We start from the raw sequence: 18811 nt of genomic DNA on the forward strand, positions 1-18811 counted from the left end.
TTTCAATGACCTAATAACACCAAAAGAAATCCTAGTTTCATAACACAGGGCAGTCTAACAAATGATTGACTGGTAGTGTTGACTAAGCCATGTAATCAGAAACCTGCTATTCAACCAACATAGCCCTTCTGTATATAAATTTGGGCTCCGGCAGCCAGAGTCACTCCCTCCTGAGCTGCAGAAGCAAATGGAGCTCCTGGGAGCAGCCGGTGTTGTCCTTCTAGTTTGCATTGCTTGCCTGCTTTCTGTTGCAGCATGGAGAGGGAAGTCTGGAAAGGGGAAGATGCCAGACAATTCCCCTTCCCATCCTAGGTAACGTGCTGCAGGTGAAACCAAAGAACATGTCTGAAACCCTCCAGAAGGTAAAGCTACTTTCTTCTCTCTTACGTTATTCTCTCTTATTCTATGGTTGAGAAACATGTACGACCTGTGCATGGGGACAACATGTGGCTCTAGCTTGATGAGTGGCAAGCCTAGAGGAGCAGAAAAGTGATAGGGATCTCAGCTTCTCCCCTCACTGCTGTTGCCATTGTTCAGGGCCTGCTAGCTGGAAACCCTCTCCACACCCAGATTTATCATGACAGGACCAACCTGGACACTCCTGATCTGTGAAGCTGCGCTACCTGCACTGGGATGCAGCAGCAAGGCCACTTTTCCACTCCTCCTCCCTGTCTGCTCATTCTCTCTTGCATTTTGACAGCTCAGTGAAGAGTATGGACCAGTGTTCACAGTGCACCTGGGCTCTGAGCCAGTGGTGGTCCTGCATGGACATGATGTGGTGAAAGAAGCCTTGGTTGATCGTGCGGATGAGTTTGCTGGCAGAGGACACATGCCAATAGGAGACAGGGCTAACAATGGATTAGGTATGTTTGCTGATCAAGCTCCTTCTGATGAGAAGGGAAGTGTTGAGTATGCATTCGGCAGAGTTGGAGTTTATTATACACAAGGGAAGACTGTGGGGTGTTAATGGGACCCACCTGTAGAAGGGAAGGCAGAGTGGGCTGTGATTGTTGGCTTACATGACCTAATGAGCATAGCAGAGAAATGAAGCTGGACTGATACCAGTGATGGCCAGTGAAAGGGTAAGCAGCAGGAGCCACCAGTTGCAACAAGGGAAATTACATGTGGATATGAGTGATGACTTCTTTGTTCACAGGGAGGCTGGGTATGTGGTGAAAAAAGCCAAAAGCAGGTAGTTGGGCTACAGGACCTCCAGGGATTTTTTCCAGACCACAGTACTGACACCACCATGTCAATGCTGTCACAGGGACAGGATTCACTGTCACCATGAACCTCTTCATCTCACATGTAGCATGCCCAAGCCAGGTCTTTCCTCTTCCTTCTTCCTCTGCAGGGATTGTGTTTAGCAACAACGAGGAGTGGTTGCAAGCCCGGCGGTTTGCTCTCAGCGCTCTGCGCAACTTTGGAATGGGGAAGAGGAGCATTGAAGAGAGAATCCAGGAGGAAATTGAGTACTTTCTGGAAGAGATTGACAAAACAAAGGGTATGGTCCATTTTTAATATAGCTTATGATTGCAAAAAAGAAAAAAAAAGACTATATTAAGGGACTCATCTCTTCAGCATAGAGTTGAAGTTCCCATGTGTCTGGTCTGTGCACCAGCTATGCCCATTACAAAGCAGTAAATAATTCCATAATCATGTACTGTTCTTTTTGGAGGACCCTTCTGTGTCACTGAAAGACTGTAATCTGATATTTGCTCTAGTAACCAGATCTCAGGGTACCCAGAGTAGTCATAAGTAGCCACAGTTTGGGGGATTTTTTTACGGTTTGTAACTTATCTGAAATCACAGGAACACCTTTTGACCCAACCTTTCTCCTGAGCTGTGCTATCTCCAATGTCATATGCTCCATCGTCTTTGGGAAACGATATGGTTATAAAGACAAGAAGTTCCTGGCCCTGATGAACAACATGAACAACATCTTTGAGATGATGAATTCTCGCTGGGGACAGGTACATTCAGTAGCCATTTCACAGTGTCAGTATTATCCCAGGGGAGCAGGAGGTCTCCCTCCCAATGAAGTTGCATTTCAGTCTTCTAACTAGGACTCCATCAATGCCCTGCTGCACAAGAGGGAATTCATTCAAGAGTAAGAAGCACCCTCACCAATGGAGTTGGCTTTGCCAGCTAAGTGCAGCTTCCCCCTAGTCCTGAACATCCTTCTTTTCCACCTTTGAGAATTCCACTACTACTAAGCAAGACCCTACCACACTGTTAGACTGCCCAGCCCCATACTTGTGCCTCATGCTGGTGCCCAGCCTCATGCTTGTGCCAAGCCTTCTGCTGGGCACAGTTGAGAGGGTTGTAGCCTTCCTAGGCTTTCTGCTAATATGAAAGAAAAGGGCAATGATCATGCTATGGACTTTCCTGTTTCTTTCTTTCCAGCTCTACCAGATGTTCTCAAACATTTTGGTTTACTTGCCTGGCCCACACAACAACATCTTCAAAGAATTTGATTCTCTAAAAGCCTTTGTGTCAGAGGAAGTGAAAATACACCAAGCCTCCCTAGATCCCACTTCCCCTCAGGATTTCATCGACCTCTTCCTCAACAAAATGCAGGAGGTAAGGAGACAGCATAGAGCCCCAGCTCAGCCCCAAACACACCTACACTGAACCCCTTTCCTCTCCTAACACGGGCATTAGGATGACTCCTTCCCAGGCAGCTGCGCTGGGCTGTGGGAAGATACCAAACCTCAGATGCTAACTCTGCTAGAGCTTACAGCTCTGGGTCTACACACTTACCAGCCACTTCCTGTAGCTGCTTGGACATCAAGACCTTCACCTGCTCTCACCAAAACACAGGGACATTTGCAGTCTGGTCTTGCAGTTCTTTCACTAGAAACTAGCCAACTAGTAGTTGGCATAGCCAGGGCAAAGAGGCAGCTACGTAGCATTTGGTCAACAGCTTGAAAGAAGATTGCTGTGGGGTTGAGCTTACTGCATGAAGACGGCATTATAATGCCCCAGATGACTGCTGCACCTTAGCAGAGAAATGCAACAGCTCTGGGTGAAAAGGAAGGCCTGGGATGACACAAGAGAGGGCCACTTTTCTTATCTCAGCTGGAGAAACATCCCAGCTTTTTCTCTAGGAGAAAGACTGTCCCAATTCCACTTTCCACATGAAGAACCTGATAACCACCGCCTTCGACTTGTTCATTGCTGCAACTGAGACAACTAGCACCACCATAAGATATGGGCTTCTGCTTCTTCTGAAACACCCAAAGATACAAGGTACCAGTCTGTGACCTCTTCCTCTTTAGCTGTTTGCCTGGGCTGGGCACATGTCTAATACCAGAACTTTTCTCCTCCCTTTCTCATATTTTATCCAAATGGGCAAAGTCCCTGCACCATCTTTCCCCGGGGTGGTCATTAGCGATCCCTCAGCTTCACTGGCATCATCATCAGCCACACTCTCCTCACGGCCAGGGACCTGACTGCGTTCACATCTTTGTCTCCCAGTACTCCTATTTCACCAAGTCACTAGGAAGACATTCTTTGCATGGGCTCCAGTGCAGGTGTGTTCTAGTTGACACCAAAACCAGCATCACTGCTCCTGTCACCTGTGATCTTTGGACAGCTTAGGGCAACCTGTTGAGGTAGGTTTGGTTTTCTTTACCCATTTTATGGTTTGTGCCTCTCATGACAGAGAAAGTTCAAGAAGAGATTGACCAGGTAGTAGGACGGTCACGAAGACCTTGTGCGGCTGACAGGACCCAGATGCCCTACACAGATGCAGTGGCCCATGAAATCCAGCGCTTCATCTCCCTCATCCCCATGGCCCTCCCTCACACTGTGACTAAAGACACACGCTTCAGAGACTACGTCATTCCAAAGGTTAGTAGGCAAAGAGTGGAAGAGCAGCTCTGCCCAACACCTTTGCTCACCTGCTCTGCAGCTTTACCTCCCTGTAGAAATACAGTGGGTTCACAAAAAACACAGAGCAGTGACTCCTCACACAAAAGGCAGCAAAGCTGTGGAACTGCTCACCACCCTCCAGGAGAGACTGCAAAGTCAGTTGGTAGGTGCTGAACACAGAAAGCCCCTCAGCCACAAAATGCTGGAGGCTCTCCTGGTATTCAAGGGAACAAGAAAAACCTGTTTGCCCTGTTTTTAAACACTGCTTGGGGCAGTCACTGCTGGCCACAGCCAGAGGCAGGGCTAGAGCAACCCAGGACCTGGCCTGGCCGGGCAGGCTACAGCAATGCTCATTTCTCTAATGGGTGGCTATGGGAAACAGTCGCATGTGGCTGTTGCCATCTTGATTTTCAGCTATCTTGTAAAATCAATACGCAGGACCCAGGGATCTGCTTAGCTTCCACCTCTTGTGTCATCACTGCTGGATTGTTTATTTCTCCCTACCCATGATCCACACAAAAGCTCCACAAAAGATCCGGATGGGAGAAAGAAGAGGATTTCCGTCAAGAGAAATTTGTCAGGAGGATGCAACAGTGCTTTATTTCCACCACCGTGTATGCTTTTGCTTTTGGGATCTTGCAGAAAAGAAGGAACATGATGCATCTACAAGTTCATGATTGTGAAACACTAAGAAGAAGAATTAGATAAGGCGTCCCCAGTTGACTAGAGTAGGGTGAGGATAAATGATGTGAAAGTGAGAGGAAGTGCTCCAGAAGAGAAGCCAACTGTCCCTGTTGTAATATCTAGCAGGGTCTCCCTAAAGCTGCCTCCTCAAAGGAAGGGTCCCCAAAGGGAAATGAAACATGGGTAGGGTTGTGCTGGGAAGCTGAGTGTTCCCTTGGCACGCAGTCAGATTAAGTGGTCCAACTAGACTCCCCTTCATGTTCTCTTCTTCTTGTGTTACCTCAGGGCACTACGATTTTTCCCATCCTCAATTCTGTCCTCCATGACAGTAAAGAGTTTCCAAACCCAAATGAGTTCAACCCTGGACATTTCTTGAACGCGAATGGCACCTTTAGGAAGAGCGAGTTCTTCATGCCCTTCTCAGCAGGTAAAGCACAGGCTTTCTCTCTCTTCCTCTGTTGACTTCCTGCTCTGGCAATCATCCTGTCTTTCCCTATAACACACACTCCCTCTCCCTAGCATGGTCCTCTTGGTGTTCCCTTGGGGCTCACTGCTCTTTGGATAACTCCTCCCTGCTGCTATCCTCCTCAGCTGCATCTCCCATCTTGTCTGGGGCTTCTCAAACCTCCTACTAGGAGTTGCCAATATAATGATATGAGTGGGACCCACTGACACTTTCTAAAATACCTGTCACCTTCTTGCAAAGCCACCAGTCATCCTTAACCATCCTGTCTTTCTGTGGTAGCTCCACTTTTCCCCAGCCCTCTCAAGTACTCTCCTACCAACAGAGCCCCTACCCTCTGCTTTCTCATCCATGCTTTATGTCACCTTGTCTCATCTTGTTTCCTGTGATGCCCCCTCCACATTTAAGACTTTTCTTACTACTGTTCTTCCTTCACATACCCAATCAAAGGGCCAAGGGTTTTTCTTCAACAAACTCTTCTCTTGCAAATGTCGTCAGTAATCCTGACGGTCATCTCACTGCTGTGGTTGTATCTGTGCAACACATCTGCTTAGTACACACTCTGGTCTAGTCAGCAGAGTGCCATTTGCTGTTTTCACCTCTAGGGAAGCGAATATGCCCTGGAGAGGGCCTGGCACGCATGGAGATATTCTTATTCATGACCACCATTTTGCAGAACTATACCCTGAAGCCTACTGTCAACCCCCAGGAAATCAACATAACCCCAGTGCTGAGCGGGACAGGCAACGTACCTCCTGCCTACCAGCTCTGTGCTATCCCCCGCTGAAAAGTACAAAACCATTTTCTGCACTCTACCACTCCTTCTCCTGGGTAGAAAATTTATCCCAGCTGAAACCAGGACACATGCCCCTTAATAAAAACAATTGCAGGAGCATTGGCCCACCTTTCCAAGGCCTCCAAGAAGGCAGCCCAAACACAGGTACAGATACAGAGGAGACACCTTCAAAGCCTCCCAGAACTGCTCCATCACACCTCAGGGAGGCCTTGGGTGTCATTGTAGCCTGTTGCACTGATACTCTGTCCATGGGCTCATTGAGTGCAGTGGCTGCATCAAACAGCCTATTTTCTCACAAACGGCTCTCGTGACTACCCATGACATATTTCTCCTTCAGCATGGGTCTCCCCAAAAAAGCAGCATGCTTTGCATGTGGATACCACTGTATGTGTCTTTGTTAATGACCCAATAAAGAAAAATCTGTTTGAAAAGATTTGAGCCGTTATTTTCTTTGGGTTAGGTTGGTACCTACATCTGCTGCTCCACTGCAGAGTAGGTCTGCAGTGCCTGTGGCCAGTGCCCTGTGGTGAAGGCTGTGCCTACAGGGGCAAGGTTCCTGCCTGCTTCACCTGCTGGACCCATTGCTGCTGCCTGCAAGGACCCCCTGCCAGTCACAGCACAAGACCGGGCAGGAAGACTCGCAGTGCAGGATAGGAAGAGGGTCCTGCAGCCTGGGGCCTTTATGCAGCTCTATCTGCTGTTCTTGGGGTTGCCAACCCTGCTACCCAGAGCTGGACAAAGTATAACTGCAGCATCCCTCCTAAAGTGGTACATTCAGAGGTTCAGAGGCTGAAGTTCTGTCTGCCTTCACCCTCTTGGTGGGAGCCATGGCTGCTCCTGGAGGCTCCTTTCATGTCTCAGGCACTCTGTGGCCCAGCCTTCCCACAAGCTAGGAGTGGGAAGCCTTTGTTACGGCTCGGCCCTGTTCTCCTCCCACCATCTCCCCCTTCTGCTCCCACCCAGGCATTTGCCAGTACAACCTCACCTGTCACTGTGGCCACTCAGCACCCTGCCGTGAATCAAGATGGGGCTGCTGAGGAGGCAGTTTCTCTGGATGGTGTCTCTTGCTTGAATCACACTTTCACTCCACCTCGAGCTGAAAAGTCTAAGTCTAAGGGAGAAAACAGAGTAGTGAGAGACCACTGCTGGTAAGGAACAGCTGAGAACTAAGGGAAGCTGCCATCATGGGGGCAAAGTTCTGCAGCTGGAGTTGCATTTTTATTCCGCTTTTCTTAGGCATATCATTTCATCTCAGTTATGGTCTGGACTCCTTCTGTCAAATGAAGAGTTTGTCTTTGCAGGCTGCTGCAAGGAGCTCAGGCACCTGAGTGGTAAGGACTCCAACAAACTCTCTGGCTGCTCTTTTCTACCATCGGTATCACTGCAAGGATTTATATGTTCTTTATTAAAATGAATTAATTTAGGTAGACAGCAAAACATCTTTCCCAGAGAGGTTGGGTGCTCCAGGGGAATCAGATTTTGCTTCCACATCTTAGAGACATCATTTCAAGCAGTCCTTCCCCCATCCAAAGTCTGTCCCGTTTTCCACAGAATTTCATGTACGCACAAAGAGAAAACTCTCACTGCCACCGTGTGACCCTTGGTGTCCAGGAGAAGGATTGTTCCTGTTATTGCTGGTCCCAGCCACTATTTGGTGCGGCTTTTTTCAGTGACAGGATGGATGGTTTTCATAAATGGATTCCACCACAGGTGTCTCTCTTCTGTGTTTCTGCATCCTCATGGGCTTTGGTTGTGTTTGGATCTCCGGTTTGCAGTGTCTGTCTGGATCTTCATTTACGTATGTATTTGTTGTCCCCTGCACCACGGTCATATAAAAGTCCTAAAGGGAAAATAGAATTTCTATGATGATTGTCACAAGGTAGTCAGAGACCTTGTGAGTGCTGCAGAGAATTCAGTATGCAAGAATTTCCACCTCCCTTTGGAAACATTTACCAGTATTTTGAAGAAATATCACATATGCTCACATCTTGGGTTCTTCCCTCTTTCGCCCTCCATTTTTGCTTATGCAGAGCACAGCTATAATGCCTGGGTGTTCTAAACCAATGGCAAACCATTGTTGGCCTCTTATTTGGGATTGCATCTAAGGGACAGACATGCAACCAGGAACAGCAGTCATGTAGGAGCCCCAGGCAAGCATGGGGAAAGAGATCACCGTGAGCTCTGTATTAGTTTAGGGCTACCCTTAAAGCCAGTCATGCATTTAGTAAGTTGCTCAGCAATATGTGTGTTATGTTGCAAATCCGTTAAGAGGTGACTTACATTTGGACGTCTGGGAGGGGATAATTCATATTCACGTTCTTCCTGCCCATCGGGATGTTGATTCATCTGAAGCAATGAATAAAACAGTGGCAAACAACAACTACCTACAATTCACAAACAACTGCATAAGAAGCACAGGGAAGTGAGAAAATGGTCAGTTACTAAACAGCTCCAGAACTCAGGACATGCCCAGGGGATAAATAACCACACAGGGAATAATATTTGGGATAATATCCAACATATTCTAAGCTGGATGTCAAAACACTCTCTAATTAGGTACAATCACAGTATTTTCACATGAGTTTCTCTTCTATCTTTATGAAACTTTAACTCTTAGTCTGAGGTCCAGCCTTTGATGATGGAGCAGAGACAGTCTGAGTGCCAAGGGATGTGGTGCTGAACTTGCAGAGAGCTGCAGATGATGCTGAATAAGGTTTCTGATACAGAGGCCTAGGCCTGGACATAGCAAGGCATCCAGAAGTGAAAGGTAGTCATGTGATTCAAGCTGTAGTTCTTCCACTGGGTAACACAGACCACCACCAAGATGACTGCAACGACCAAGGTCAGAATGCTGGGTATCCCTGCGGCTACTCCAACAACCCAGGGCTCATACTAACTTGCAAAGAAAGACAGATTAAATGCATGGAATGTGATCCTTTAACGCTGTGCTTTGTAGGTGGGCGAGTGGCTACCATACGACATCAAGAATAGCCAATGCAAGGAACAAAACCACAGACCTGGATCAAAGCAGTGTCGCCCAACACAGCTGTACTGCACACTGAGACTGACAGAAGAAGAGATTTGATTTCAGAAGGAAAACATTCCATGTAATCAATTGCATGACATAATGAAACAAGCTCTTACCCCAGAAGAACAATCTGCCTGGGCAGTCATGCTTCCAGATGTGTGCAGAAGACTAGAAATAAGATGGTTATAGAACATTTACAAAGAAGTGTTTCATAGAAAGCAAGCAAGGAGAAAGGCTAAGTGAGCAGTTTCAAGACCCTAAAACCAGCATGTGGTCAGTAACACATGGAGCACCCAGCTGTCCCCTGAAGTCATGGCCTGTACTTGCCAGTCATAAGCAAAAACCCAAACTCTGGTCCTACCAACAATGGTTCTAACTGAATGGGAAGAATGTATTTTTTTTTCCTGAAAAGGAGGCTTGAGGCTGAAAGAAAGCATATGCAAAGTATATACAAGAGATAAGCATATATATAAGCCAGAGAAAGCTGGATTCAGAAGGAAAAACAGCACAAAGGGGAATGGGAAACTCCAAGAAAAGATGCACTTTTACCACAGTCTTCTCTCTGTCCTTGCCATGATGCCGGAGGCAGTGGCCCGCACAGCCTTGCCTGGAGGATCAATCAGTGCCTCACAGATGCAAGGCGTGTAGTGCAGGGCACTGGCAAACCTGGTGTACCCTATACAAAACTTCATCCATAAAAGCAAGAATTTCTCTTCCAGAATCCCATCCCACAGCTCCTACAGGTAACATGACAGTGAGTCATTAGTTGGTCTTCATCCTATGCAATGTACTTACTGACTTCAGAGTTGTGTTGTAAAACGGTGAGAAAGATGTTGTCTCCTGTAGAGAAATGAAGTAAAAGAAAAAACAATAATAATAATAACTAATAAATAATAATAATGATGATGATGAAGAAGAAAACCAGAACAGAGTATTAGCTATTGGAAGATAACTCTGGCCAGGTGTGGTAGCGGGGAGGAGTATTTCTGAAGTGACTGGAAATGATAGCATGAGAATATACTCATTTGAGCTGAACAGGGAAGGCACATTCCAGAGAAAACAGAAGCCATGCCATGCTATTGAAGAAAGTGATATGAGGTAACATGAACTGGTTTGCCCAAGTTGTTTATACCATGCAATACCTCTGAATAATCAGAGCCTGTCATTTAATGCACTTACCCTGATAGCTCCTAAGTTGGAAAGTGTAAGGCTGTTTAACCCCACTTTGGCTTGGGAGCTGAAGTTCAGTGGTAGCTTCTAAATTAGCAAGAACATGGCACCTGCAGCCTTTGAACCTCAAACTAATCACATGTGCCTGTGCCTGTTGATTCAAGGCCAGCTGGAAATAATATAAACACATTAAGTCCTCCCTGACCAAATTGTCTACACTTTTAGAGAGGAGGGTATTTAGAAGAGTCTTTGCTAGATAGATTGTTTGTCTGTCAGAGACACTGTTAACTGGGAGGAATGCAGAAAGAGGCTTGGAGGCAGTTGAAAGCTGCTCTTAACTTCTTTTATTGATGCAGCTCTACCACTGGTAGCAATGCTGGGTCCGTTACATGGTGAGTTCTATTGGCAGCAGGGGCTGCCTGCAGGGATCGGTGCTAGTGACAGTGTTGGGAGTGTTACTGCAGAGAAGCTGAGCTTCAGAGGTTGATTATCAGGACAAGCAGTGCAGGAGCCTCTTCTCTCCTATAATCCAGAGCTAAGTATCATGCACTTCTGTATGAAACAGCTCTTTTAAGACAGTTAGGCTCAATGTTATTCTTGAAGCCCAGTCAGTCCCAGAAACATGTAAGAATAAAATAAACTGGAATGAAACAGAAAAGTTGCTGAGGTCTTTCTTGGAAGTGAAACTCTGATGCTCTGGAAAGTGACAGGAAAAGGCTGAAAGAGCTTCACTTTGCCTCCACAAAAAAAACCCACCCCAAAACAGCAGTATGAAGGGAATCTGGCAGAAAGTTGCCCTTTTCTGACTACAGGAAGTTCTGCTGCCATGCACTGATGATGGCCTGGCTACTTTAGAACAAGAACAGTGCCATAAAAGTGTGCCAATAGTTGTCTGGATATTACAGGATATGAAGAAGGGAGGCTCAAAATGCAAGCAAGCTATGGGAAATTTGGCTCAGTTCAAGTCCTGCAGTCGAGGAGAGGGACACATTGCTGCAAGCTGAGGACCACAATCACATCAAAACCAAAGAGGGGATGAGATTATTGAAAGAACTGGAACTCATCCTCCCTTATAGATGCCAACTGGAGCATTGTTTATAAGTGTTGCCTTTATATGCAAGCTGTGGAAATTGTACTGTAAGAGTAATCTCTGAATATCTTGGCTTATGGGGCCACAGATGTTGGAGAATGCCACTGAGAATGCAGCCACAGCTAGCAGCTGGTCATTAAGTGAAAGGGTTTTCTTTCAAACTCCTTAGAGGTGCAGGCATGGCTGCACGCAGGCTGCCAGCTGGCAATGAAATATAGCAGAGACATTTCTCACCCAAATTTTCTACTGTGACTTCATTGAACTTCATCACTGAAACAAACCTTCTTGAACAGCTGAACTGTTAAATTTTGAGCTTAGATTTTCATACCTGCCTCTTCTCTGAAGCTGTGAATATGTTTTCTTTCATTCTTTTTGGTTAAAGACAGTGCACTTAATGGACTTTTATTAATTTTATGACTGTGCATGCGAGTAAAATGGAATTTTGAATAGAAGGAGCCCCATAAATAACGTTTACATATGGTCACTTTGCTCAGGTTATTTGTGAAGCTATATATGTGTGTGCAACTGACTATTTACAAATTTAAGCTGACAGCTTAACAGGTCTGTTACAATAACCTGATTAGTAGCCCTTGCTTTGAGTAGAAATGTTATTTATTTTCCTTGCTTATTCAATCACACTTCCAGACCAGGGTTAAATATTTGGCTTCTTAAGGTGGGACACTAACAGACCACATAAGTCAGACCTTATTTAAAACAAAAGCCTGGTTCTGCACTTAAACCTTCAGTAGGTGACTTGAGGGTAGCGGGCATTTGTACTTTGCTCTAACGGCCTTTAATTACAAAATGCAGGATTTAGGGTATCCTAAGACCACCATATTTGGAAGCTAGAGTGTCCCACCTGCTAACAAGCAAATATAGAAAGCCACAGCAAGACACTGAGAAACAGGTTGTTTCTCTCAATTGTGCGCATTGTACACATTGTCTCAAGTCACTTGCAAAAATGGATCAGTATGCAAGTTTGTATGCTAGCCATGTCAGGAGAATCAAGTATGTCCTTTACATGAAAATTACTATTGATTTCTAATTTATTTACTTCAAAAAGAAAGGGCAATTGTAATACTCCTGATTAAAAGTGATAATTGCTCTGAAATTTCTAAATATAAAGTGAAAGTAATTCAATATTGTGATATTCCTCTATGCCTGCAGGGCCCCTGCTTTTGCTCGTACATTGCCCTGACTACTCCAGAGTAGTCAGAGTTTAAAGGGCTCTGAGTATCAGTGACCCTGATGTGAGTCAGGTAGCCTTCCTGGCAGGACTACCTACAGCATCTGTCTGTCAAGAGCATATCTTGAGGGAGAGAAAGCCTTATACTGCAGCTGAGGTAAAAAAATGCCAAACATTGCAACCTTTCCCTCTCCCTTTTTGCCACTCAGTAACTTGTAGCATCTTGCGGACCTATACGCAGGAGAGACCACAAGAAGACAAGCCTCTTCCCCAGCCAAAATCAGCATCACTGGGACCCTGCAGCTCAGTCAAGAGAGCTTCTCACTGAAGGGAGGGGAGATGGGCAAATGCAGTTAAGACACATATCCAGTGATCACATACTCCTGATTTACTCCTCAGATTTACCACAGATGCTTACTCTGTTCTCCAACATACAGATAGTATTCCCTTTCCTGTAGCTGTTCTCACACTTGCTCAAATTCAATTGCTCATGGGCAGCGACTATCTCCTCTTCTGTGCCTATACAGCTCTAGAGGTAACACCTGACCAGCTCTTGGATGGAGGCAACAGAGGCTGTCTTTCACTGGGTAAGGCTGTGGGAGAGAGACAAAGGGACATCCCAAGGGGACCAATATGGGGAAGTGAAAGAAGATCAACAGAGGTTAGACCAAAGCCACAGATCTATCATTTCTGTTTGTATGCCATAAGGAAGTAATTTTTTGCTGTGCTCTCCTAGCTCTGCTATTGATCTAAGAATTGTTGAGAGCATGTTTTCAATGAATACTCATAGAATTAATTAATGGTTACATTTCGGAGGAGAATGTTGCTTTAGCCTCAGAGCCAGCTAACTGCTGGGAGGAAGGAGATTTCATTCCCAGCCACTCTCTCCTGGCAATCTCTAAACAAAGAGCTTGTGTGTTTCAGCAGGTCCCATCTCCGAGGACAGGGAATCTCCTTAAGAAGGGCCCATTGCATGATCCAGGACACAAGCCTCCTCTTTTCTCCAGCTGCCCAAAACCCAGGCAGTAATTCCAGGACAGAAAAGGTGGGGCTTTTCTGGATACTAAAACCCAAGCAGGTGTCTGAAACTATTAGTTGCACCATAAGGAAATGCAGATCTAATGAAGGGACCATCTTCATTGATCTGGTCAGGGCAAAGAACAGGTAGGGTTAAACACTCCCAGGGAGCTATTGATCCAACAGATTAGATTAACTGTCTGGTGGCCTCACCTCTCCTGCACTCTGACCTCCCGACAGTGACTTCCATTCAAACAAGACCCAACTTGACAGAACAGCTCCCACTCACCATTTCACTCTTCTCCTTGAGAAATCCCTGCACATGTTAACAGCAGACTGCCCAACACCAGGGTTAGTTTTCCTTTTAGGATGACTTTCTCTTCCTGTTAAAAACTGAACAGCAGACCTGCAAAGAGGAAGAGGCAATGACACTTCTCTTGGGCTGACTCAGCCAACCTGGCTGGGTCCCAGCACACCTGACTAGAGACAGGTCCCTGACAGGGCAGGGTCTGGCATGCACCTGGGAAGCTGGGCTTCAGGGGTGAGGACTCCGCCTCTTCTCTACCAGCCCCACAGCAAATAAAATTGCTCCTGGCTCCCAGAGCATGTTTAGTATGTGCCACAGATGAGTTGCACGGGAATCCTGCTTTTGCTTTCTAAGGTTAGCACCTCATCTGTCAGAGCACATTTGCTGGAAATGCCAGAACAAAGTGGAATATTTCCACTGGCTTGATGCAGAGACAAAGAGCCTGTTGCATCAGCGGCATTGTTCTTTGAAGTGAACCATACTACTCGGTAATTGTGTTTTTAAAGGACGAATCATCTTCTGGTAGACGATGGATATTTCCTTCAGTAACACACACATAGTGACTGGATGGTCCTTGGGTGCTTTCTGAAAAATTAAGTCCTACTTCTAAAAGTAAACAGAGAAAATGAGGACCCACCATGTCACACAGCACTGGTGGCAGGCAATCAGTGTGGGAAGAGACATTAAGGGAACATGATAGCTGAACAGCAGGGAAGATATAAGCCTGCAAAAGATCTTTACACATACAACAGAGAGATTGTGCACACAGTAAGAATCTGTCACTGCAATTGCAAATGTCTGTGTTTCTCTAGCAGATGTGACTCCAGTTCATATTCCACCTTCTATTTTACCTCAAACTTCCCACCATCTTCACTTGAGCTGTGTAATTTCTAATGCTACAGCATTGCTTTGGAGTGTAACTCTGTGCAACTGAAGGCTGCTGGTCCTCACTTTGGAAATTATGTCCACCTGCTGACTTGACTGCAGCCTCATTCCAAGGTCATACTGTGCCATGATAGGTGCAGGAGGCTACGTGGGGATGCTTATTACTTCATCACACCACAGGAAATGTTCTGGTGATGGGAAACGCAAGTACTGGGGAAGGAACACAGACACCCGTAGCAAGCAGGACAGACATCAAGCAGGGGACAGAAAGAGGAAGAAAAGCATGCTAAGTGCTGCCCCGCTACTGAATGTTCAGCTAGTGTAGTGAGAGTACAGACCACAGCTTTGCAGTAAGGAACATCTGCCTCATATTCATCCTGCTGTCCTTTGCACAGGAGTTTCATGCCTCAGAGTCTCGGGGACCATCCCCTGTGGTGTGGTAAATAAGCCTCCTCTTTTAAGGTCTACTTATGTACTTATTCCCAGATTCCTGATGCTTATTGCTGCAGACCTGCATCTCAGCCTAATAAAGCATGAGTGCAGAACTTGCAACAACAATGTAGCCCTTTGGCTGATCAACTTACTCCTTTGCCCCACTTCCTAAATGCTATCTTGATTGTAAAAGCCAAGACAAAATTAAAGGCTCAAGGAAAAGTTGTTTCCTGCAGAGGGTAAATCCCACCTGGTGTTAGCAGTAGACACAAACAGTTGGCAGAACAAGGAATGTATTAAAAAATTCCCTCCCCTTGAGGAAGTAGTAAATGCGTGCACACAATACAAGATGCAACAAAATCCACAGTCTTTAATGAATGCAGAGACTCATTCTGGGCACAGGTACATTTGTGATTGACACCATACCCTCCTCTCCTCCCCCTCTTAAAAAAATTATTTTAGTTAGTGAAATGTAAAATCACAAAAAGACCAGGGTACATTTACACACATTAGAGGGACCAACTTTTTTTTCTTTTTTTTTTTTTTTATGAAGAAACTTTTCAGACATTCAGAATTATTGACTGTTAAGCCCAGTCAGTACAGCAGAAATATTCTACATAGATCATTGGTTGAAATGCACAGTATAACAGCTGCAAGCACACTGTCACGAGACCTGCATGAATGCTAAGTGTAGTAGATCTGTCAAACAACATTGCAAGCATCTGCAATGAGCCAGTCTGGGAAAGATGGGAAATTACCAGAACATGGAACAAAGATGTTAAAGTACATGGGAAGCTGCTACAGTCACTTCTCTCCGGAGTCATTGCTCCCATTAGAGAGCCAGGAAACTTGAACCACTGCTTACCACCTGAAACTTCTTTCTCATTCACAGGGATCAGTGTCATGCTTTTATTTCCAGACTCAAGTCACTCTGGTTTTACTTAACAGGGGCAAGGAAGAGAAGGACTATTGCAGACCCCATCTAGCCGAGCTTGCTTCCCCAGACCTGAATGGTCAAACAACTTGAGATCAGACTTCTTGCCTGTAAAAAGGCCATAGCATTTGGAAAGAGGAACAAAACAGAGCTAAAAAACAAAACATGGCTTTATACAGCCTGCAATAAAGCTATAGTCAATGGTACAGTATTGTTCACACGACACTTATTAAGGCTTTGACTACTGGTCTTCTACATGCACATTTTATATACATATATTCTTGTGTGTGTGTGTATAAATTACTTTATTTTTCTTGTTCTAAGCAAGAAAATATTTTCATGCATTTGCTTCTCCTAGTATTCACAATACTTTGACCATGTTCTGTTCAAGGACTTCTGGAGAGGGCTGGGTCTATCTAGAAATACCCTCATCTCCAGGAATGCCATTTGTGCCTGACTAGTGCTGGCCCTACATTTCTCCAGTCATACACCAAAGAGGAGGTTTCACCCCGGAGCCTGACAGTACATTGGTTATGTAAACATAGTAATCCATGGATTATAAATACTTTATTAAAGCTAACATACCGCAGCTTTTAGCTCAGAATTGCCCATGAGTGCCTTAATGAAATATCATTCACAATAAAGTCTTTTTCTTCTCTTCCCTCCCTGCCTCCCCCCCTCCCCCCCCCAGCAACAGTTCAATTTACAGTGGTTTCCTCAAAAGCAGAGTTTTCACTACTTTTTTCCCAAAGAAGTGCCAAGCTACCTGTTAATTCTGCGAGCCCATGGCTTGGTAGCTTCTATGTACATAAATAACTGCAACACAGAGCGTGTCTGAGCCTTATAGCTCAAAGTGCTTTAGTCACCATCCTGCTTGCACCCCTGCCATGAAGTTAAGAGCCTGGGCCATGAGCTGGCAAAGAACTGTGAGAAAGCAGAAACCAGCACAGCTCTCCCATTCCTAGTCCCATGCCTGGAGCTTACATGTTTGACAGGTTTCACCAGCTCACCAGAGCTGACCTGCAGCATGGCCTCTGTCCCTCTGCCTCATGGACACCATGACTACCTCTGGCCCAATATTTCCTCTGGTGAGATGCTCTGGCTAGCTGATGTTGAATAGCACTCCTAGGTTGTAGTGGGGAGCCCTGGAGAGAGCAGCTTAGCTGTAGAAAGGAAGGGCTCCCAGGGAAGTGGTACTGAGGCAAGGAAGCAGTATAAACAAGGCTAAGAAAGCTAATGTGGGTGGAGTAAGCAGGAGAGATTCCTTATTTCAGGTAAGGCCTGAACTGCTGCTACAGCTCTTTGAGCTGCATTGCTTGGTGGTGTAACTGAAGCATGCTGTCAGCGCTCTAATTGCTAAGCTTTGCCACCGTCACACAGTCATGCCTTGCAACCCACCACAGCACTTTTCTGTCAGCTACCACCTTTCCCTTGGCCACTGCATTGAAGTACTTCCATTCAACATATACCATGACAATTACTGCAATTCAGGAATTGGGCCCTTCTCATTCACCGTGATCCAAGTAGTTAGCAGCCCTAAGGAGACTGTCCCTGTGCCCCTGCCTAGCTCTCAACCCACAATAACCAAGACAATAAACAGATAGGACAGAAGCAGTGATGGAGTTCCAGCCATCTTGTTGTTCACTTATTGCACAGAGTGTTTTGGGCTGCTAGGGGAAAGTAGGGAGCTTACATGCTCCTTTGAGAAATTCCTACTGGGTGGCTATCCACATCACCTGCTCCAGAAAATATGTTGAGACTGCTCATGTATACAGGATGCTTAGGAAATGTCACCTAGAAACAGGACACACAAGAGACGAAGGGTTTTCCCAATTCAAGCTCAATCTTCACTCAGCCCCATGGCAAGCTGTGCAAAATACAATGTTTATGCCCTGACAGGTATGATTAAAAGACAATTTTTGGTCCTGGGTATGTTAACAAGAAAGGGTCATACTAATAACTGCAAAGGCAAACCTTTGAGACTGGATTTAGTTTTAGTTACAGAAAATACTGTACACTGCTTTTGGCCAGCTGCACAGAAGCTTCAAAGGAAAAAAAAACCCACCAAAGATCACAGTTAAATGCCTCAGTCTTCAGACAGGGAATGTCTGTGAGGAGCAGTTAAACTACTTTCTCATGTGCAGTGCATCCTGAAATTTGGTACTTATGTATTGGGCATGAAAGCCTTTCTTGTTGATGGTGTCATCTGTGTGGAATCGAATCATGATGGAATCCCCTGCAGAGTAGATCTCTTCCAGAGGCTGCAGGAAAGGAAAGAAGACACAGTGGTCAAATCTGCAGGCTATATAACTGTCTGCACTATGATGCTAGAGTTTAAGCTCACAGTGAAGACAGACTGGCCATTAAGCACAAAGACTGAGTGCTCAGTACCTCCTGCCCTGCTCTGACTTCCTGAGCATATTCCCTTGCTCTTTGTATGCTTGCCTTTTATATTTGAAGACTGATGTCAGTCCACTCTACAGTCCCAGTTCTTCCACCTGTTTGGTTTGGGTTTTGGGTTGTTTTTTTTTCGTTTGGTTGGTTGGTTGGTTGGTTTGTTTTGGGGTTTGGGTTTGTTTGTTGGGTTTTGTTGTTTTTTGTTGTTTTTTTTTTTTTTTTTGTGGCATTTCATTTTGTATTTTTCCCACAGGATATTCTTGTTCCAGTCTTCTGAGTTTGCTTTAATTTGTCCTTGTCTTTTCAGGAAATTGCACAATTCAACTGGACCCTGTTCAACAATTGAGATTCTCCCAGAGCTCATTAGCAGCAAAATAACTTAGTTACTTATCTTACATGATAGCACTGGTTATCTCCCTCACTGCTGTGACCTGCTCCAACCTCTCTGCCTCCCTGTACTCTCTGTGGGACACTTTCTCAGCCATTCTCCATTTGGCAGTGTGCAGGTAGGTAGATTGCTACCCCACTGCCCTGAACTTCTTCACA

The 18811-nt window shown here is 45.5% G+C and overlaps 2 protein-coding genes across 11 annotated transcripts in view; one reads left to right on the plus strand and one right to left on the minus strand.

The window, feature by feature from the left end:
• The window catches only part of TLL2 (tolloid like 2), a 508271-nt gene that overhangs the window by 398132 nt on the left and 91328 nt on the right, over positions 1-18811 (minus strand). For 9 of the 10 annotated variants that reach the window (XM_061358696.1, XM_061358697.1, XM_061358698.1 and 6 more), the window contains one exon: positions 15434-18129. In XM_061358696.1, coding sequence (XP_061214680.1) covers positions 17995-18129 — 135 coding nt within the window. In that variant the 3' untranslated portion in view covers positions 15434-17994. Of the gene's footprint in view, positions 1-15433; positions 18130-18811 lie in introns of those variants that run through there. The other variant, XR_009726296.1, reaches the window with a different exon arrangement.
• Positions 151-6252, plus strand: LOC133215033 (cytochrome P450 2C19-like). The gene is given in 10 exon segments (XM_061358659.1): positions 151-294; positions 296-362; positions 701-863; positions 1355-1504; positions 1813-1973; positions 2407-2583; positions 3111-3252; positions 3668-3855; positions 4846-4987; positions 5629-6252. Coding segments are annotated over 10 exon segments (1479 nt in total). The 5' UTR covers positions 151-187; the 3' UTR covers positions 5811-6252.

This window comes from Neopsephotus bourkii, unplaced genomic scaffold (genome assembly GCF_033783945.1).
Source record: "Neopsephotus bourkii isolate Nb327-2 ecotype Australia unplaced genomic scaffold, CSIRO-AGI_Nbou_v1 NB_951, whole genome shotgun sequence".
Taxonomy (NCBI): Eukaryota; Metazoa; Chordata; class Aves; order Psittaciformes; family Psittacidae; genus Neopsephotus; species Neopsephotus bourkii.